Here is a 22,301-nt window from a genome sequence, read left to right as displayed (position 1 = left end):
TGCTTTTCCGTGGTTCCTGTTTGCCTCCTGCTCCTTCCTGGCTTCAGGGCGCCTCTTAGACTGCCTTTATTCTGACAGTGCTAGTCATTTCCAGCAATGGCTGTAAATCTATATTGCCGTTTTTCAAACCAGTCTATACTTCTCCAAAGTGCTAGCAGAGACATTTCAGTAACTATACAGCAAAATAGATTTGGGACTGAGAGATATTCCGTTAAATAATTGGCATGGGAACTCAACTTATAATTGTCTTTTCTTAAATATAAAGGAGCAAACTCCGATGAAGGAAAAGAAAGCAGGTAATACAAAGTCGTTTCCAACCCCGACTTCACAGTAGACTTACTAAGAGAACTTCATCAATACACTCGTGTCTTATATTAAGAAAAATTTTTTTTGGGGTCCAGTGAGATGGCCCAGAGAGTATAGGACAGGTGCTGTCAAAGCCTGATACCCTGAGTTCAATTCCTAGGACTCATAATATGGAGGAAGAAAACTGATTCCCAAAGGTTGACCTACACCTACACACACACACACACACACACAATGTTTTAAAATGCAAAATATATAAATTGGTAAGTAGACATACATGTATAAGGAAATTGAAATAAAATATGTTTTATTTAAATAATATGCTTACATTTGTCCATATTTAAAATTTACTCAGGTAAAGTACTTAAGGTCAGGTGTGGTGGTGTATCCCTGTAATCTCAGAATTTGGGAAGGTAAAGGCAGGAAGATCAATGGTTCAAGATCAAACTTGGCTACATAATAAAGTTCAAGGCCAGCTTGGACTACATCAGACAATAAATAAATTTTTAAAAAAAGGTATTTGGGTTTAGAGACTCTTATCTAGTTGGTCTGGAGTGAGACATGGATGTTAATAGTCTTTTTTGGGGGGTGTTGGGGCGTCGAATCCCCATTATAGATGATAAGCAGGCACTCCACCATAGCTATGACCTCAGTTCCGTATCAGTATGTTCTTAAAACTTTTTAAAGCCTCAGTCATTCTAGTGAGCATCCTGAGTTGGGAACTGCTAATACAGAACAATATAGAGGGGCAGAGTTCTTGCAATGAGGGAGAGAGAAAAGCTGATTCCATTTGCAACAAGCAAATTATTGTGAGGCCGGTGGTTTGCGTAGATGGGCTGTGAGAGCTGACTTTGGGGTGTGCTCGTCTTCCGGTTTGTAATGCTGTTCTGTCTCTTCAGTCCTTATCCAGCTCATTACTCAGCTGAAGCTGGAACAGACCATCCATTTCCTACTGAATGAATGCCACAGAGAGGTGAGTGTAGAGCTGCAGGTTCTTGAGTCCCATCTCCCCCACAAAAAAAATCCTCAGATTCTGTCTGAGCTAAGTCAGTCCTTAGCTACTGAGCTAAGTCGGTAGCTGGCATTTGCTACTCTGTGAATTCCCCTTTCTCCCACCCTCCACCCCTTTCCTTCTATCCTTTGAACTCCCTAATGCTAGATATGAGAGAAAAAAGGACAGGGAGGAAAGGAACGAGATCCCTGAATTAACTCAGGGTTTGGGAAGGGGGCCGTGTTTATTGTTGGACTACTTCCTGCTCATTAGGAGTTTGGAGCTCCTTGAGTCAAGTTTGATCTTCCCTGTCAGGATATCTAATCTCTCTTTTTTGTTTCTTCTTTGTGCATGACTACTTAATAAACCGAGACCAATAGAAACGAACAGCCAACCAACAACCCACCCCGCCTTTTGGGGCTCTATCGTTTATGTAGCCTCTGAAAAGTCCCCAGAATTCCAAATACCACACAATAGCAAAAACTGTCTGCAGCTGGCAATTTCAACGCCTTGCTAGAGCACGAGGCAATTCACAGTCGGTGAAGCCGCCCCATATCCCTACACCTGGGATTAGAACAAAAACATATTCTTAGAATGCTTCTGTGGGCTTTTTTGTTTGTTTGAGATAGGGTTCCCCTGTGTAGCCTTGGCTGTCCTGGACTCTCTTTGTAGACTAGGCTGGCCTCGAACTCACAGAGATCCGCCTGCCTCTGCCTCCCCAAGTGCTGGGATTAAAGGACTGCGCCACCACGACCAGCACTTCTGTATTTTTTAAAGAACCAAAATTCCAAAATGATCACTGCAGTCCTTTTAGTAGATGGGAAAATTAACCTCTGGAGATTTGCCTAAGGTCCTGCGGGCCTGGCAGAGCCAGAGCGTGGGTCTGAGGCCCCTGACCCTGCTCTGGCCCACTGTGCAGCTTCCTTCTGCTCTCAGGGACCCAAGTTCTACTTCTGCGCTCAAAGCCTCATCTCCCCTGTACGGTCATCGCACAGGACGGTCTTGGTGCCTTCCTAGGCACAGTACATATTTCTTTGACGGGTTCATCAAAGAGATAGATCGGGTGTTTCGAGTTCGGTATTCTCACTTGGTTTTGAGCTGTGTGCATGACTTGGCATGAGTGTCTGAAATGAATCTTTCACGCCTTGCATAACATGCTTCCTGTACTATGCTAATGGCCAGTTAAACAGCATCTTTTCTATTATGTCTAAGCCTGGGGAATAATATCAGATCCCCCCACCCTTTTTTTTTGGAGACAGGATTTCACCATGTAGCCATGGCTGGCCTGGAACTTGATGCATAGACTAGGTTGGCCTTGAACTCATGGAGATTACCGCACCCAGCTTAGGATCACTTTTTATTTATTTTTCAGAAGGAAGACAAATGTTCACCTTAGTCTCATCAAGAGCAACATTTAATTATGTGTTGTACTTAAATTATAATATAATGTAATTATTCTTTATGTCATTAATAGTTTAAATTTGTAATTACATGTAAATGTTCATCATGATGATACCATTAGCATTTACTGAGCACTTGCTCTGCCTTAGGCACTGTGAGGTAATTTGCATGCAACGCCTTTTCTTTCTTTTTCTCTCTTTTTTTTTTTAAAGGTTTATTTCACTCACATTTCATTTTTTTTAAAAATATTTCTGTGGTTTTTTTTTATTTCTTTATTTTACATATGAGTGCTCTATTTTGCATATACATCTGCATGACAGAAGAGGGCACCGAATCTCATTATAGATGGTTGTGAGCCACCATGTGGTTGCTGGGAATTGAACTCAGGACCTCTGGAAGAGCAGACAGTGCTCTTAACCTCTGAGCCATCTCTCCAGCCCTCTTTTTCTCTTTTTGAGATAGAATCTCCACATATAGGCCAGGCACTGAGCTTTCGATCCTCCTGCCTCAGCCTTTGGCATTATATGCTACCATACCCAGCTTATACGAAATGCCTTTTTAAATCAAAATTAAAATTTTATTTTATGTGTATGGATGTTTTGTCCGCATGTATGTCTGTGTACCGTGTGCATGTCTGGTACCGTACCTCAGAGGCTCGAGGACAGTATTAGATTCCCTGGAACTGGAGCTACAGATGGTTGTGAGCTGCCGTGTGGGTGCTGGGAATCAAACATGGGTCCTTTGGAAAGAGCAGCCAGTGCTCTTAACCTCTGAGCCATCTCTCTAGCCCCCCTCCCCTTTGAGATGGCATCTTGTTAGTAGACCAGGCTGGCCTTGAACTCAGCGATCGCACACTCTGCCTCCTGAGTGCAGTGCCTCGTCCCGTCTCATCAGAAGGCTGGTGCTGTTGTTTTCTACCGGAAGAGTCTGTGCAGTAGAGAAGGTTACCTTCCCATAGATCATAAAAGGCAGTGTTCATCACACGGAGAGTGAGATCAGTGGTGCTACCTGTAGTCCCCAGCCTCAGCTATGTAAAGAATTTAGGCTAACCTGGGCAACATGAGAGCTCAAACAAACAAAGATACAAACAAAAAAACCAAAACAATGAAAAGATTCACATCTATCATAAGATGAGCAAAATTAAAACATTTACTCAAACCATGTGACAGATGTTCATTCATTATGCTGGGGATGTAGGTCAGTGGCAGAGTGAGGCCCTGTTCAATTAATCGTAGCAAAAATATGTATGTGTATACAGTTAGAGTCAGTTTTATCTGCAGGAGGTTTCCAACTTTTATTCCTCAGCATCTGGTTCTAAATGAGCCAAAATATAGCTTGTGTGTGCCTGCACATGCATGTGTGAGTGGGTGCGTGGGTGTGTGGGTGCGTATAGATTGAGCACAGGATCTTGAGCATGTTAGCCACTTGCTCAACCACCAAGCTACATCTCTACCACACTGTTGATATGGTGTAGTAACCATGGACTAAGCTAGGGACTGAGGCCTCGGAGAGGAATCTGACCGGTCCCTCTCCTCCAGGAGTTGCCAGCTGAACGGAGGAGATGGACTTGGCCAAAGCTAATTGTGGTGAGAGTAACAGGCACTCGCCTGTGTAGGGCAAGGTTGGCACTGGCCAGAGGTCAGCTGCGGTTCTGACTTGGTGTGCGTTCTCTTCTGTAGCTGTGTAACATGCCTACCATGGGAGGCAGCCTGGCCACCATGACTCTTCTTGGCAAGCTGGTAGATGCCATTCCTGGTTTGGCGGATGAGCTTGTAATGGAGCACGGTGAGTTTCCTGTGGAGAGGGTAGCCCCTGATCCTTACTTGCTTTGCTCACATTGCCACTTGGGTGCCCTGTTCCCTGTGTGTGCACACCTGGGGAAGCATTACTTTCCTCATCCGTTTCTTGACTTGGGCTTTTTTTTTTTTTTTTTTTTTTTTTGTGACAGGGTCTCACGGCACAGTCTGGCCTGGCCTCCAGCTCACATTTTTTTCTCACTATACTGAGGACTGGAATTAGAGATGTACATTACCGTATTTGGCAGTACACTTACCTTTTCAATAAAGGTCGCCGTGACCTGTGACCTTTCTTTTGGGTGGGAAGATGAATTCGTTCTGGGACACAGAAGCGCTTTTAACATTTTATTCATGTAATTTAGTGTTTGTGTGTGCGCACACTTGTGTGCAGGTGTGTACATGCCACTGAGAGTTTGTGGAGTTCAGAGAACAACTTGGAAGTTGGGAGTCATTTTCTCTTGCCACCTCGTGGGATCCGGAGCTTAAACTCAGGTGGCCAGGTTGTCCCACTGAGCAACCTCACAGACCCTGAAGCACTTACAGAAATCGTTAATGGGCCGGAGAGATGTCTCCGCGGTTAAGAGCACTGGTTGTTCTTCTGAAGGACCCGAGTTCAAATCCCAGCACCCACATGGCAGCTCACAACTGTCTGTAACTCTAGTTCTAGGGGATCTGACACACACACACACACACACACACACACACACACACACAAGCAGGCAGAACATCAATGTACATTAAGTAAATTTTAAAAAGTTTTAAAAAAGTATTAAAATACAAATGCATATCTCCCAGAGGATTTATTCTTTAAATAAATTTGTTATGTTTGTTTGTTTGATTTTGAGACAGGGTTTCTCTGTGTAGCCCAGGATGTCCTGGAACTCTGTAGAGCAGACTGGCCTCAAACTCAGAGATCTGCCTGCCTCTGTTTTGAAAGTGCTGTGCCACCGCCACCTGCCTATCCTTTAAGTTTTGACTTTCTCTTTTGGTCTTTAGGAAACATTTATTGTAGGGGAATTGGGAAATCACTATTACCTCATTGAGACGATAGTTTGGATTGTTTTTTTTGTTTGTTTGTTTTATGAGACAGGGTTTCACTTCATAGCATTGTCTGTCCTGCACTCACTCTGTAGACCAGGCTGGCCTCGAACTCACAGAGATCCGCCTGCCTCTGCCTCCCAAGTGCTGGGATTACAGCCATACGCCATGGCTCCTGGCTTGATAGTTTGCATTTTAATTTTTCTAAAAAAAAAATTATCTATCTAACTATTTCTTTATTAACGTGCACGCCTGCTTGAATATGCGGGTGCTTGTGAAGGCCTGAAGAGAGCATCACATCCCCTGGAGCTAAGCTATGAAGTGGCTCTGGGCACCTTGGTGTGGGTGCTGGGACCTGAGCCCAGCTCCTCTGCAAGAGCAGTATGTGCTCTTGACCACTGAGCCATTCCTCCGGCACCTAGTTTGGAGTTTAATATGGTAACTGATGTAAGATTTTTTTTTTGTTGTTGTTGTTTGTGACTGGAGAGATGGCTAAATGGTTAAGACGACTGAAATTCCAGTCGTGGTTCTCACATCGGGCAGGACACAACCACCTGTAGCTTGGGACCTGACACCCTCCTTTGCCCTCCTGGGGCACCTGCCACCCGAATTCACGGGCATAAACCCACCCAGAGACACAACATTAAAAATAAAACTCAACTCAGGAGGCAGAGGCAGAGGCAGGCAGATCTCTGTGAGTCTGAGGCCAGCCTGGTCTACAGATTGAATTCTACGACAGCCAGGGCTGCATAGAGGAACCCTGTCTTTAAAAAAAAAAAACAGAAAACAAAAGCAAGCAAACAAATAAATAAAACAGAACCTAAAAGACTTCTTGCTTCTTGGTTGCTCTCTGGACAGGCAACTTGATGGAGCATCTGCTGAGAGGCTTGGTCTACCCCAATGAGGGGGTGCAAGCGTCCATCTGTTACCTCTATGGGAAGCTCTATTCCTCACCCACCGTGGCAGAGATGCTTTCAGGCCATTTCCGGGAGAAGCTGTGTCCCCTCTTCCTTTCCACTCTGGACAATGCCCAGACAAAGGACCTGCAGATCAACTGTTTGGGTAAGAATAGAAGTTTTCTTGCTTTGGGTCTTTGCTGCCTGACTTTGCTCCAAAGTTAATTGCTATACTGTACAGTTTTCACCTCCTATACTGTCTCTTTTCTAGTCAGAGAAATTTATGAGCTCTTCTAGCCTGCAGGGTAAAGTCCAAGTTTCTCTGCTTGTTACACAGGTCTTTCCCTCTTCCTCCTTCTCCTTCTGAGTCTGAGATAGTGTCTCAGTTCTCAGTTCGTAACCTAGGTTCGTCTTCAGCCCTGTCTTCCAGACCTGTGACACCATGCCTGGCTGTTTGAGGATTTCAGGAGCCTCAGGGTGGCCTTCAGGCCTATCGTCCTGCTCCTTAGGTGAACGCACATGACCCGGGGGATGCTGCTGAGTACTGGGCTGTCTATTTTATTATGTTTGTCTGTGGTGCCGTGACTGTGCTGCACCCCAGCTCCTGTTCTCATTTTCCAGACAGTGTGGATTGACACTGTGACAGATGACTGAGTGCGGGCTGGTTTCAGAGTGGGAGCTGTAGGGAGACACACAATCTATTGTGACGACAGCTTCTTCTCACAGTCCAGGCCAGTGGGTCTCAACCTTCCTAACGCTGAGACCCTTTAACATAGTTCCTCATGGTGTGGTGACCCCCTCAACCATAAACTTATTTCATTGCTACTTTATAACCGTGACTTTAGTACTGTTGTGAATCATAATGTAAATAATCTGATAAGCAGAATATCTGATATACCGACCCCTGTGGAAGGGCTGGTCAACCCCGAAAGGGGGTTGCGACCCACAGGTTGAGAACTGCTGGCATGTGCCAAGAACTCTGTTAGGAACAGTCCAGCCACCCAGGGAATACTAATTTTGAGCTAGGCTGTGTACTGGACTCTTGGGTTGCAAAGATGATCAGGCCCAACTCCTGTCTTATAGGAACTCATGAGCTATGTGGAAGTCAGACATGAACAGCTAGAGTGCAATGTGGTGTCTAGACAGGGAGATGCAAAGAGGGTGAGGGCAGCAGAGGGCAAGAGGGACTTCTAAAGGAACGGATGCTTACACTGAGGCCTGAGTGCATGTGGAACTGGAGGCAGGGAGGGTGAAAGCAGTAGAGGGGGCCAAAGCACCACGTATGAGGCAGCCCGAATGTTGGGTACTTTGTGATAGGGTGGAGTTAGAGAATGTTAGTTAAGAGGTGCCTTAGGTTGAGATCCTGGTGAGCCCCAGAGCTGGCCTAGACAAAGAGGGAAATCTCAGCGGATGGTGCATTAAATCCTATCTCTTCTCTGGAGACTTTTCCTTCCCTTTCTTTTCAAACAGGCAGCAAGTTGTTTTTTTTTTTTTTTTTAGATGTATTTAATGTGTGTGGGTGTTTTCCATGTACCACGTGCATGAAGTGCCCTACAGAGGTCAGAAGAGGGAGTCAGATCCCATTACAGATGGCTGTGAGCCATTATGTGGTTGCTGGGAATTGAACTCAGGACCTTCAGAAGAGTATCCAGTGCTCTTAATCTCTGAGCCATCCCTCCAGCCCATTGTATTCCCCTTGAATTGGAGTTACAAATGGCCCCTGTGGGCAGTGTCTCCTCTGAGTAGGTGGACCTGGGCTGTATGAGAAAGCAAGCAAGCTGAACAAGCCCTGAAAAGCTAGCCAGGAGGCAGCAGTCCTAGGCGGCTGCTAGCTCTGGTTCTGGTTCTTCAACGATGGACTCTGACATAGATGTATAAGGCAAACAAACCCTTCTTCCCCAAGAGGCTTCTGTTCAGTATTTTACCACAGCAACAGGAAACCAGACCAGGGGACACTAATAAATTCCTGGACTTGTAGGCCTTCTAGTCAGTAGGTTCCCCTCAGGTCCTTGTGGGAGGAAGGTAGGTTGGCGAAAGCAAACTGAAGCCTAAGGATTCTAACCATACTTCATATCTACAGAGACCTGAAGAAGTCTCTCAGGGGATGTCTTGGGAGGACTCTGATGCCCTTCTGACCTCACTCAACAACCTCTGCCTCCTAGGTTTGCTGAGGCAGCTGCTGAGGTATGATCTCTTTGTGTCCGTGATCATGGGCAAGTCTGTTCTGGTGGAGGCTGTGGAGAACGTTGAGCGGCCATCAAGAGAGATCTCACTGCCTTTGATGCTCAAAAAGGTAGTGACGGACCAGGGTTTGTAGCTCATTTGTAGAACGTGTGCCATCAGGAGTACAAAGTTATGTGGGCCATGTAAGGCCCTGTCTCAAAACAACAACAATAGCAGTAGGAAAAAAAAAAAAGAATAAAGCAAAACCAAAGCAGCCTCCCTCAAAAAAGAAAAAAAATTGACGGGAGAGACAATTTAGTTGTGGGAGGAGCTCTAAATTTAGAATTGTCTGGCCTGCATTCCTGCCTTGGCTTTGCCTCTTCATGTTATGAAGATCCCAATCCTTTGATTTTTAACCAATATAGACTCAGGAGCCAGATGATGGGGTGAAAAATCTGCTAGCTCAGAGAGACAGAGAAAGCACCCAGCTGACCTTCCTACTCAGCTCATGTCTCAGAAGGAAAAAAGTTCTTTTTTTCCACAATGTCGTAAATACCTGTCAACTCAATGCCCCTTCTTTCTACTTCCAACTCGGTATCCCTCCTTCCTACTTCCTGTGTGTCTCTCTATCCATCCTCCAGACTTCCTGTCATTCTCTATGTTTTTTTCTCCCATGCTCACTTCTTGTCAGTCTGGTTGCTTGCTTCACCTCTTAACCTAGGGTTCACTTTATTTAATCCTGTTAACGGAAAGCACTTGGATTAAAGGTGTGTGCTAGGGCTGAACCGCACCACAAGTACTTGTTTACAGAAAACAGAAAGCTTTAGGATCAAAGACTGAGCCATACCACAATAAGAAACAGGTTTTTACAGTTCACAGTCTCAGGGTTCACAGTGGGATCAAAAATCCTGCAACACTTCTCCTCTGTGTGACCCGGAGTTTGATGATCTGCTGAGAGGACCTATCCGACTGGGTGCTTGGTTACACGGCAATGACTTCTCACACTGGAAGGCTACAAAACAAAGTTTTGTAGGGAAAGGGCACAGGTGAGGGCCAAGGGAAACCAGACATGGGTTTCTAGAGCCCTCTTGCAGTGAGGCACGCACGATGCTACACCTCCTCTGACAGTCCGCTGTGAAAACCAGCAGGAAACGTTGCCCACTGAGGAGGGTTTTTATGTCCTATAGAGTTGTGCCTGGAGTAGGGTGCTCATGAAGGTACCCTGTGCCTCCCACACATTAAGTTTCTATCCTGGAAGGAAGGGGCACTCAGCATATACATTGTTTGTTGACATAGCTGTGCTCATTGTTTCTGGCAGGAGGAGGGACCTGCCCTAAAATCCAGTTCTATCTAAACCTAGTCACAGTTCAGCTTTGCAGACAGGTTTTTCTGCAAAGATTTTTGCATTGACTCTTTTTGACAGACCCAGAAAAGGAAGATCATGGTGGTAGAATTGTCTCTTATTGTGTCATGGGACTGTAGCAAAAGTCCAAGCCAGATTAAGAGCTTTCAGTACTGAATCCCTGTTCTAGTGTCACTGGTGAATTTCACATTGTGTTCTTCATTCCATTTTCCACCTGTGCTATTCAGAGACTCCTTTCCATAATCTATGATTCTCCTTTTGCCTGGCACTAGGAAGTATGGAATCTGTGCTGATTTGGGCTTCTGCCCTGAGACACGTAGGCTGGGTCCTTTGGTCTTCTCAGTAATGTGACTGGGATACACTCTGCTGTTTCTCCAGTTTCTGGTCTCCAGAGACGAGGTGCTGCAGGTGGCCAGCTCCTACTGTATAACGGCCGTGCTGGTCCACTCCCCTCTGAAGCACGCCATTGCCTTCATTCACGCTGACATCCCAGGTACGGGAACCCTCTCGTTTTCTTCTTGGTGAACTCCAGAATTTTGACTAGGGTCTTGAGGCAGCCACCAAAACTCACACTGGAGGGAAAGATCAATTGCTTGTAAAATCGCTTGCTAACATCTGCTGGACTTGAGCGGTTTGTTGCTGGTATTTGTTATTCATTTGACCTTCAGGGAGTGGCAGAAGGACATGAGCCAAGAAGGATAAATGATGTGTAGGAGCTTTGAGGAGCCCCGGGAAACGAGCCCTTTGATTGCTGCAGAAGTCACACGTTTCAGCTCCCATTTTGTTATTTTACTTTTTGTGGGTCAGGGTTTCAGACCCAGCGCCTTGCACATGCCAAGCAGGTATGGTGCTCTGTCAGCAGGCTGTATCTCCAGCCCGGCATCTTACAGGTTAGGAAACGGATTATGCCTAGGGAAGACACAGACTTTTGTGCAGAGAGACAAATACATGGTACTCACCAGACTCGTGTGAATGTACACACCCTTCCCATAGCCACTCTCTTGAGGTGAGAGGATGTAGAATGTGCAGTTTTGAAGGGTTGTAAATGATTATTGAGGAGAATCACGGTTCAGAGAAGGGAAATGATGCTCCAAATCAACAAGGCTAGTCACTGGCAGAGAGGTGACCTGTGGTGAAGACTGGTTCTCAGAGTCCTTAATTTCTGAATTGTGCTGACATCCCTCTGCCTGTCCTGAGAGTTTGAAAACCCGAAGTTCCAGGCTCTGCCAGGTAGAAATGGCCTTCACTGTCACTTTCTGATGGAGAAGGGTGTGCAGCCAGACAGAAGGAGAAAGCTGAGATAGACTTCTAAACCCTCACGTCAGTTTAAGGACCATGAACTCCAGCTGCCCCTCATTGTCTTCTCCTCTCCCCGGCCAGAGTTCCTCTTTGAGCATCTTTCATCTTCCAGTGAAATGCTTGTGTGGTCCTGCTACAACTGCCTGATTCTGCTGGCAGAGGAGCCACTGTTCTTCTCCAAGTGTCACACAGTGTATGGTAGGTAGTTCACGGAAGGCAGTTTCAGGTTGGGAAGCAGCCGCAGAGGTGGTGGAGGGGCTGGCACCCACGTTGGGGAGCGGAGCCAGACTCATTCCAAGTAAATGTTGATTCTGTTGACTCCTCATCAAGGGAGGGGCTCAAGAGCTCCTAAACAGAAGCGAAAGGAGCCGGGTTGGGGGTGGGGGTGGGGTCCCAGCTCTTCCTGGATGGAGAAGCACAGGCTGGACCTAATTCTTTGAGGAGGAAGGAGTTGTGCAAAGTGGGGTCGATGTGGCTTGCTTGGTGGGTGGTCTCTAAATCTCGTGGGCTTGAGTCTGTGCTGGATGTAGGGGAAACAGAAAGAAAGACATGAGGACCTGCCCTTGAAAAATCTCACATCGGGTCCTCACCCCCTTCTGCTGGTGGTGACTGAACTTGTTCTGCCCAGTTCACGAACCCCAAAAGACCAGGAATAAACAGACTCCGCTGTAAATACATGAGGTTCTTTTTATTGTAAATTACAAACTGCAGCTTGGGCCCACACCCCCCCACTGCCAAAGCTGTGAGAGCCGAGCGCCCTGGGCCCAGGTTAGTTGGGTGATTTAAAGATTCTGGTCCCTCCCAGCATGCCCAAGGCAGGGAGATTCCTGCCTGGCAAGCATCTATTGGTCAAAATGCTACATTTTGAATAGATTGGCTATAGGAAGAAGGTCCCCAAACCATTAATAACCTGGTGTCCCTCCCTAGGGGGATGGGCCAGTTTGCTAGCACCTGTATCTCTAGTCGGTGGAGAAAGAATGCAATAAGGCGGTTCTCCCCCTCAGGGTATTCCTGGACTTCTCCATCCACCTAGTTCAGGCCTTAAATAATGGCTGCTAATTTTTAGTCTTTTGGTCTCTCAAACTCAGGGCTTTCCCGTGTTAGGCAAGCACGCTGCCGCTGAGCGATAGCCATAGCCTCCGTCTTACAGAATCAGTTCACCCTGTCCGAGTCATCATGAGAGGGTCCTATAGCTTGCAGGTTTAGAGTGTGTCACCTCCTCTGGGTGGTTAATGGAAGAACCACAGAGCACTGATCCCTTGTCTGTGGCCTGTTATCCTGACGCAGGGATTGAGGCAGTGGTCAGGAGCCTACAGCGAGGCCTGCAGATGACCAATACAGAAGTGCAGAAGCAGGGCCTGCTGCTCTTCGCTGAAATTCTGACTCGGTAAGCAAACAAGTGGGGGGGGGGGGGCTGGTAAAGGGGAGGCGAGCATTTGTTCCTGGTGGGCCCGGAGATGAGTCCTTCACTCGATTCTCATCTACCATGTCATAGGCAGCCAGGAGAGATCAGGCTGTTCACAAGCTCAGCCATCTGCCGGGATGCCAGTGTTGCCCTGCGGGAGGCCGTGAGCAGTCCCGTGTTAGATGTGGCCGCTGAAGCACTGAGGGCCATTTCAGCTTTCCTGAGGTGAGAGGCTGTGGCATGCGGAACTGAATGTGCCTGCAGGCCGTGGATGCCAGGGAGTTCCTAGGGATGCTCTTTTTAACCCTGTTGTCATTATTATTTGTTGTTATCGTTGTTTTGTTGAGACAGGGGCTCATAGTGTAGCCCAGGCTCGCATAGAACTCACTGTGTAGCTTAGGTTGGCCTCAGACAATAATTTTCCCGTCTCTACTTTCTAAGTGGTAGGATTAGGCATGAGCCCCATACACCTGACTTTCCTTCCTTCCTTCCTTCCTTCCTTCCTTCCTTCCTTCCTTCCTTCCTTCCTTCCCTCCCTCCCTCCCTCCCTCCCTCCCTCCCTCCCTCCTTCCTTCCTCCCTTCCTTCCTTCCTTCCTTCCTTCCTTCCTCTCTTTTTCTTTTTTGAGTCAGATTTCTCTACATAGCCCTGCCTGTCCTGGAACTCACAATGTAGATCAGGCTGGCTTTGAACTCAGATATCCTCTAGACTCTGCCTCCTGAGTGCTGGAATTAAATTGCTGGGATTAATGTCCAGCTTCTGTTTGTTTCTTTTGAGGCAAGGTCTGGTGTAGTCCAGGCTGGCCTCAAAGTTGTTGTGTAGCAAATGATGGCCTTGAATTCCTTAGCATCCTGCCTCAGCCTTCTGATGGCTGGGATTATACAAGCCTGTGCCACCTGGCTCAGCTAATTTTGGTTTGCAAAGCACTATGTCCTGCTTTTCATTCTCTTAGCAGCCCCCACATTCCCCTCCAAGCCCTGTCTTCTACTTTTCAAGGTTAGTTAGGCTGTAACTTTATTTTTACATTGTAAAGGTTGTTAGTATTTATAGTGATTCGACTTCAGGGTGGTTCTAAAAATTGGAACAAAAAATTTACATTACAATAACTTGAGCCTATCTGTCTTTCTTTTTGTGGCTCCTGGATTTGAATCTCTAAATCTGGAGCCTGAATCCCAGGGTGGATGAGATGAGTAAACTCACACGGTGCCAGAGGCATGGGTAGAGGAAAAGTGGTGGCAGGCAAAGGCAGAGAAGCTTCCCACAGGACGTCTGTGCTGTAAGAGGCAGGAAGCAGCTTTGGAGCAGGTGGTGGCATTTGAGCTGTGCTACGAGGGATGAGGGAATGTAAATTGAGGAAAATGAAGGCGGGAAGCATTGGGGTTCCCCAGAGTTAGCAGGCTACAGGAAGGGGCCGCACCGGAAAAGCTGTTTGGTCAGAATTGGGGAGGGAGTTGAGAGAGTCATTAGTGTGATTCTGAGGGATTGACATTATCCCCAGAATGATTACTGAAGTGGTCCCTCTGGGGGTGGAATCGTCCAGAAGCTCTCTGGGAAACACAACTAGAAGGGAAAATGAAAAAAAAATGAGCTGCTACAAGACAAACAAATAAATAACAAACAACAAAGAGAGTGGACCCAGAGCTTGATGATCCCTGTAGGGAGGACAGTTAAGAGGTTCAAGTCATATCCCAGGGGTTGCAAACTCAATGACTACCTTCTGCAGTATAAGCCGGAATGGTGGCACTTACCTGGAGTCCTAGCACTTGGGCAGTGGAGACAGGAGGGGCAGGAGTTCAAGACCATGTTCAGCTACACAGGGAGAGCCTGAGATCATCTCTGACTACTTGAAACACCGTCTCCAAACCAAACCAAATCAAACCAAACCAAACCAAACCAAACCAAACCACAACAACAATAAACACCAATCATCCAGACATGATGGCGCAATGCCTGTTAATCTCATCACTTGGGAGACTGAGACAAGAGGCTTTCCTTAAGAGTTTTGGGCTAGCCTGGGATACATAGCAAATTCTAAGCCAGCCCAAATTACAGAGTGAGACCCTGTTTCAAAAAGGTTGGGGTGGAGGACCAGGACTGGAGAGATGGCTCAGTGGTTAAGAGCACTGGCTGTTTGCTCTTTCAGAGGTCCTGAGTTCAATTCCCAGTACACACATGGTATCTCACAGCTGTCTATAACTCAAGTCCCTGGATGTCTGATGTCTTCTTCTGGCACCCAAGGTTACCAGGCATCACATATAGTGCACATACAAATGCAACCAAAACATTTGTATGTATAAAAATTAATAAAACTTTAAAAGGGGTGGAGATTTGGTCCTGCAGTGACATGGATGGGAGAAGGAGGCAGGGAAGATAACACTGGGAAGATGAGCAGAAACTAGAGCAATGCCAAGGAACGTCAAAAGTTGCCAGCAACCACCAATAAGCCAAGGCAAGGAAGGATTCTTCCTAAGATGCTTTGGATTTGTAGTTAAGTCCAGTTTTTTTTTTTTGTTTTTGTTTTTGTTTTTTTTTTTTTTTTAACACCGGGACAAGCCATTGTCATCCACAAAGTTCAGAACTACACAACTGAATTACAAAGAATCTCATGATATCTTAAGCATTTGTGGTTGGCTTAATGTCAGCTTGTCAGAAATTAGAGTCACCTGACTAGGAAGTCTCACCTGAAGAATGGTCCTGACTGCCTTGATTGACATACAAAGCAAGACCCATGCTGATTATGGGTGACACCTTCTGGTAACAGTTCAGGGAAAAAAGAGTGTGTCAAAAGGAAGGCCATTTTTCTTTTGATTCGCCTGGCCTTCCCCCCTGCCACCCTCTTTGGTTTGCCTAATGTGATCCCTAGGATCACGTGATAGTCCCTGCTCTTAAGCTTCCTTCCGCAGGCGATTCCACTGGTGAGTACAGAGGGTAAGTGTGTACAGAAAGCTATGCACCTGCTTGGGGCCGTCTTACCTCTCTGAGCATCTTCTTGTCTCTGTGGATGCAGGAAGGATCATCAGAGCTCTCTGCCTGTGCAATACGGAGCGCTTCGGGCCTTGCTTGAAGCCATGCTGAGTCGATGTATGGAGTTTTCCCAGACCCCCGTGAACAGGTGGTCCTTGGTCAGTGACCTGCAAGCATGCTTCTTCTGGAACCCCTGCTCTAGTGTCTTTCTGTCTGTCTGTCTTTTTCTCTGTCCTGGCAATGTAAGCATGCATCTCCATGCCTATCTTAATTTATTAGATTTTTTGGTGGGGGGGGGAGCATTCTGAGACAGGGTTTCTCTGCGTAGCCTTGGCTGTCCTGGACTCGCTTTGTAGACCAGGCTGGCCTCAAACTCACAATGATCTGCCTGCCTCTGCCTTCTTGGGTGCTGGGATTAAAGACATGCACCACCAAATTCTGCTAATTTATTAGATTTTTGTTTGTTTATTTTGCAATACTGGGGATTGAACCTAGGCCTTGTATATGCTAAGCAAGCATTTTACCATTGAGTTGTACTTCCAGTTCTCCATTTTGTTTTTAGAAAAGCAATTTGTATGTTACCTTATCTTCTGTGCCTATTTATAGGCTTATGGGTAACCGTCTCCATTTTGATGGATGAAGAAATTGAAGCCATAGGGGATTAAACAATTTTCTCTAAAGACCAAATTTTCAAAGAACGTTAGCAAGCAAGACTCATCCTTACAGTCCTTATAGTCAGGAGGCTGAGGCAGGAGGATTAAAGAGTTTGAAGCCAACCTTGGCTAAATGACTTAACTAGTATCTGAGTATGGTTAATTAAGTTTTTTTTTTTAATCTTCTGTTTTTGTTTATTTGTTTTTGTTTTTGTGCTTCTGGGAATCAAACCCGGGGCTTCATGAGTAAAAGGCAAATATTCTCCACTAAGCCACATTCCACAATGTCGCAGGTGTGGTAAACATTCTCACATTTTTTAAGACCGGATGCTTTTTAGGGTCTTCTAAAGAATCTGACTGGGCTAGAGAGGTGGCTCAGCGGTTAAGATCATTGTGTTATTCCAGAGGTCCCGAATTCAATTCCCAGCACCCACATGGTGGCTCATAACCATCTATCCTGGGATCTGATGCCCTCTTCTGGCATGCAGATAGAGCACTCAGGTGTAAAATAAGTAAGTCTTTAAAGACATCTGACTGACGTGCGCTATGTTGTAACCGTTGGGTTTTAATGGTTCATAGACTTAAGTTCTCAGGGAAGATACCCTCAGTGTGAGTGTTACATTTTTCAGGGTTGTATTCCCCATACCTGCTGTATTTCCCATGCCCTCCTCAGGTTATGTGGTCTTGTGTTCTGAAGCAAAAACATGGGCATTGCAGCTACTTAGACAGCTTTCTGTATATAACAGACCAAGAGCCAGTCTTGAGGTCCATAGGGGCATGGGCTACAGTTATCCCCTCTGCTATTTTGAAGTGAGCCACTCGGATTTGTGAGGATGCACCCACGATCCCTTGGAAAGTTAGATTTGTGTAAAGGGCAGGCCGCACCGGGGAGGAACAGGCCCGTGGCATGCAGGCCGAGGCTGGCCAATGGAGTGGGTGTGTGCCTCATAAGCTTTTCTCTCCTCTTCACCCCAGGGCTATGCTTGCAGTAGAAACTCAGAGAAGGCCATTATTCGAAAGGGGAAGTTCCTCCTGAGCACTCTGGAGGGGTTTAGAAACGCCTGCAGGTACGGGGGTCTTCTGCAGCCTGAGGCTGGAGAGCAGGAACTGGCGGCGGGGCTGAGGCAAAGGGCAGAGCAGCCCTTGGCTTCCTTGCTCCCCAGAATTGTGAAGGGACTTGGGCTGGGGTTGGGGTATGTAGAGGAAATTTGAGGATGGATAGCTAGGGATAGAAGAGTCCTGGATTCCCCGCAAAGCATCCTGGTGATGCTTTTGCTACTGTATCATGAGGTTATTTTTTTTTTTTTTAAATATCTTTTAAGAGCTATTTATTTTTATTTAATGTGTGTGTGTTTCTTGATTGTATGTATGTGTACCATGTACAGGCATTGACTATGGAAGTGAAAAGAGGGCATCAGTTTTCCTGGGACTGGAGTTACAGAAGGATGATAGTCACCTTGTGGGTACTGGGAAATTGAACCTGGGTCCTCCGGAAGAGTAGCCAGTGCTCTTAACCACTGAGCCCTTTTTCTAGCCTCCATGAACTTATGCCTTATTCATTTTTGTTCCTCCCTGAGACTTGCCTGACGTTGTCACTCTTCTCTGAACACAATTCATATAAACAGATACAGTTTTTTTTTATTTTGTTTTTCAAGACAAGGTTTCTTTGTGTAGCATTGGTTGTCCTGGAACTCATTCTGGCCAGGACTGGCCTGGAACTCACAAAGATCTGCCTTCCTCTGTCTCCCAAGTGCTGGGATTAAAGGTGTGTACCACCGCCGCCTGTCATAGAAACTGATGTTTGTCATATCTGCGGTGTGCCATATGTGACACTTGCCAGAGGGGACAGAAAAACAGTCAGAATGACTTCCGTCCACAAGGGGCTGACAGTCTCTGAGGGAAGGGGCACTCTTGTGTATATGTGAATTCTCTAAGTTATGTAGAATCCAAGGAAGGCATTATAGGCAGAGAGAGCAGCATTGGAAAAGGCAAAGAAGTATGCAATAGCTGATAGCAGGAGATGCTCAGGGGGAGACACAGAGACTATGGAAGAGTCATATGTGATGGGGAAGCAGAGACTGAGATCGCTGTGTAGCCCTGGCTGTCCTGGAACTCGCTCTGTAGACCAGGCTGGCCTCCACCTCTGAGATCCACCTGCCTCTGCTTTCTTGCTGGGAGCAAAGGCACACGTGACCACCGCCCAGCTCATTGAGGACTCTAGAACTTGGCCCCATCTGAGGGTGGAAATACTTGCCCTGAATTCTGAGCTCAGAGGGCTTATCTCATAGGGTGCATCTTTTCTTATGGTGCATGCATGTTATTTTAGTGAGCATGCATACTGATTTCTCAGGTTGGCTGTGGAATTCCAAGGTGAGGCTTCCACCCAGGAGAACCCCTTCACAGCTCCCAGTGCAGAGAAGGAAGACACCTTGGAGGCCTTCTCAGAATTTCTTCTCAGCGCCTGTGACTCCCAGTGTATCCCTATGATAATGGTAGGTTCTTTTCTGCAGGCAGTGGAAACCTTGGGGGCTACATGTCTAGCCTTTAGGACCTCTGTAATCTTATTCTTGCAGCCACCTTTACTTTGGTTGTAAAAAATAAAGTGCGTTTCATTATAAAACCAATAGATTCATCTGAAGAGAAAGTTGAAATCACTGTAACAGCAAAATAATAATAAACAGCTTATGAATGTTTATAAGGTGATACTTGTCTTACAGTTACTGTGTAATTTTATCCTCCGTATGCCCCTGGGAGATGGGTACAAGAATTTCCCCTAAAATCTCTCCGGTGCCGCAGACTTTACACACACTAAGAGTCTGTTATTAAACTATACTCCTTAATTTTTAAAGGAGGGGGGCTGGAGAGATGGCTCAGTGGTTAAGAGCACCGTCTGCTCTTCCAAAGGTCCTGAGTTCAATTCCCGGCAACCACATGGTAGCTCACAACCATCTGTAATGTGAACAAATTCCATCTTCTGGCAGGTGTAAATATAGATTAGAACACTCATATACATAAAATAAATAAATCTTTAAAAAATTTTTTTAAAGGAGTTAGAAAGTAAGCACAACATCATGGGCATGGTGGCACTCAGGAGGCAGAGGCAGGTGGATGGCTGTGATTTTTTTTTTAAGATTTATTTATTATGTATAGAGCATTCTGCCAGCATGTGTGCCTGCCCACCAGAAGAGGGCACCAGATCTCACTATAGATGGTTGTGAGCCACCATGTGGTTGTTAGGAATTGAACTCAGGACCTCTGGAAGAGCGACCAGCGCTCTTAACCACTCGGTAGAGTTATGACGGTTTTGAAGATGCCCTTTTCTTCTTCAGAGACTCAGCCCTTTGTATTCTCACTTGTGGTACTTTCAGAGGTACTCGGAGGAGGCCACAGATCCAAGCCTGATGGAAGTTTTCCTCTCCATCCTGCACAGCCTCTTTGTCATCGTTCCCCACATGAAGGTGAAGTTCTCCAGGAAGCTTGGTAGGTGGCAGGTCATGATGGGTGTCTGCAGGGAGGAGAGTGGCTGTGGAGAGCGTGCGAGGAGATGTTGAGGAAATTTCTCTGTCCAGTGTGGGGCAGTAGGAAAGTCACGGGGCAATCAAAGCTCTTAGTCAGTTTTCCAATTTGCTGATACTTTCAATGTTGTCTAGATGTCCAGGAGACTCCAGTTAAGTGTTTGGAGCACAATCCTTTCTCCATTACTTTCTTTTCTTTTTTTTTGAGACAGGGTTTCACTGTGTAGCCCTGGTTGTCCTGGAACTCGCTATAGACCAGGCTGGCCTTGAACTCACAGAGATCCACCTGCCTCTGCTTCCCAAGTGCTGGGATTACAGGTGCGTGCCATTATACCTGGCTCCCCCGAGACTGCAAATGAGATTTAGGGTTAGGGTCTCTTTTTGTATTTTCGGTCAAGATTTATTTTTTTTAATTACATGTAATGGAAATATATAAAAATGTTTTAAAGGTCACAAAAAATAAATCTCATGGATGTGTGGGTGCGTCCATAGGGATGGGTAGGGTCATGTGAGTGTGAGTGCAGGTGCTTACAGAGGCCAGAAGAAGGAGTTGGGTCCCCTGGAGCTGGAAGTAGGAACAGTTAGGTATCACCTGACATGGATGTTGGGAACTGAACTTGGGAGTCTTATTGCTTTTAACAAAATCTCAATCTGATTTTCCCAGCAAAGACTTAGGAGCCAGATGCTGGGGTGAAAGCCTGTAGCTCAGAGAGGCAGAGAAAGCATCCAGCTGACCTTCCTTTTCAGCAGAGGAAAAGGAAACCTTCTCCACCACTACCACCCCAAACCCTCAAACTGAATGTCCCTCCCTTCTACTTCCTGTGTGTCTCTCTACGCCTCCTTCTGAATTCCTCTTACTCTCCATGGTTTTTTCTTGTGTTCACTCCCTTCAACTGGTGGTTGCTTCCTCCACCTCTTGACCTGTGGTTGATTTTATTTAATCCAGGGAGGAAGCTCTTGGACTAAAGGTGTGTGCTAAGGATGAGCCACACCGCAACCAGTAACAGTCTTTTCCCCAGTAAACAACACAACCTCCGGGTGCACAGGGTGATCAAATATCCTGCAGCAGATTCTCAGCAAGAACAGTGTATGCTTGTAACTGCTGAGTCATCTCTCCAGCCCCCAGAGTTCTGATTTCTGAGCACCAAATGCTAGGGTGTTAGTCACTGTGAAACTGAAAAAGGTCTTACCGTGCTTCCAGGTGCCGCCTAGGGGAGCAGACAGGCTATGTGTAGAAGCTACCGTTCAGTGGTCCACTGAGGTTCCTTCCTCTTCCCTGGATTTGTTTGTTTGTTTGGATGGCCATCAAAGGACAACTTGCATAAACCATCTCTCTATTTGTGGGTCCTGACAATGGAACTCAGGTGGTCAGGCTTGATAGCAAGAGCCTTTACTCCCTGAGCCGTGTCACTGGCTGTCTAGCTTCTGATTATTATTATTTTTTGGCTTTCTCTAGTCCTCAATAAACTTAAGAGTTTAAGTTCTTACTTTGGGAGGCATTGTGATCTGCTGTGCATGTGCTGATCAATTGAGAACTCATAGGAAGTACATATAATCCTCACTGAAGTGATGGACAAACTGGTCAGGGAGGTGACGCAACTTGCCGCAAAGTTGTGGTGTAATTGGAATGCTTTCTTTCTTTTTTAAAGAGGTATTTTTGATCTCTCTCTCTCTCTCTCTCTCTCTCTCTCTCTCTCTCTCTCTCCGTGTGTGTGTGTGTGTGTGTGTGTGTGTGTGTGTGTGTGTGCAGGTGTGTATTCATCATTTCAGACAGAGGCCAGAAGAGGGCATGGACTCTCTGGAGCTTGAGTTACAGGCAAATGTGAGCCACTTGACATGGGTGCTGGGAGCGAAACCTGAGCCTTAGAGCGGAGACTGGGAGAAGGCTTGAGGTGGAGCAGCCTGGGCCAGGGTCACTAGCTACGACAGAAGGTGTTGTCAGGTCTCTGCCCTGAGATCCAGTCTCCTCCGCAGGGATGATTTTATAGAGATGGGGACAAAGCAAAGACTACAGCTGTCCTCTCCATAACTAGATTATTTTTCTACAGAAATGAGACAAAGGATAGCACCCTCCTGGTGCCTGTAGAATGGACCAGGCTATAGTAGAATGTAATTGGGAGAGGAGGGATATCAGTGGTCACCCAGCTCTGACACCAGTCAAACATCTCTTAGATGTTTGCTGTCTGTGAGGCACAGATAATCCGAGTCCCAGAAGGTAACTACTTCTAGCTACAGCTGAATTGGGCTCCACTACTGTAACACCAGCCGATGATGGCACCCAGGAGTCTCTGCGCCAAGCCTGGTTTAAGTGGCTCTGCTTTCTTCCCGCTTCTCCTAGCCGAGTCATCATTCATACGACTGACCCTGGAGCTGAAGGCCAGATTCTGCAGTGGCCAGAGGTATGAGGCAGAACCGAACAGCAGGGGGCCAGAAAACATTTCTTGACCTGACAAGCAGAAGTGTCTGGTTGGTGTTTTAGTCGTGGGACCCTGGTGTACTGGAAACCATGTCG

The 22,301-nt window shown here is 46.4% G+C and overlaps 1 protein-coding gene across 1 annotated transcript in view; it reads left to right on the top strand.

The window, feature by feature from the left end:
* Mei1 (meiotic double-stranded break formation protein 1) overlaps positions 1 to 22,301 on the top strand; it is a 59,033-nt gene that overhangs the window by 6,691 nt on the left and 30,041 nt on the right. The window contains exons 4-16 of the mRNA XM_060388957.1: positions 1,206 to 1,279; positions 4,378 to 4,483; positions 6,391 to 6,594; positions 8,591 to 8,721; positions 10,333 to 10,447; positions 11,335 to 11,451; positions 12,541 to 12,640; positions 12,749 to 12,883; positions 15,665 to 15,779; positions 17,250 to 17,341; positions 18,625 to 18,766; positions 19,643 to 19,754; positions 22,128 to 22,188. Of these exons, the coding sequence (XP_060244940.1) occupies positions 1,206 to 1,279; positions 4,378 to 4,483; positions 6,391 to 6,594; positions 8,591 to 8,721; positions 10,333 to 10,447; positions 11,335 to 11,451; positions 12,541 to 12,640; positions 12,749 to 12,883; positions 15,665 to 15,779; positions 17,250 to 17,341; positions 18,625 to 18,766; positions 19,643 to 19,754; positions 22,128 to 22,188 (1,504 nt within the window). The remainder of the gene's footprint in view (positions 1 to 1,205; positions 1,280 to 4,377; positions 4,484 to 6,390; positions 6,595 to 8,590; positions 8,722 to 10,332; positions 10,448 to 11,334; positions 11,452 to 12,540; positions 12,641 to 12,748; positions 12,884 to 15,664; positions 15,780 to 17,249; positions 17,342 to 18,624; positions 18,767 to 19,642; positions 19,755 to 22,127; positions 22,189 to 22,301) is intronic.

Source organism: Meriones unguiculatus, chromosome 8, assembly GCF_030254825.1.
Source record: "Meriones unguiculatus strain TT.TT164.6M chromosome 8, Bangor_MerUng_6.1, whole genome shotgun sequence".
NCBI lineage: Eukaryota > Metazoa > Chordata > Mammalia > Rodentia > Muridae > Meriones > Meriones unguiculatus.
The sequence above is the reverse complement of the archived record's forward strand: the minus strand, read 5'-3'. Positions and strand labels throughout refer to the sequence as shown.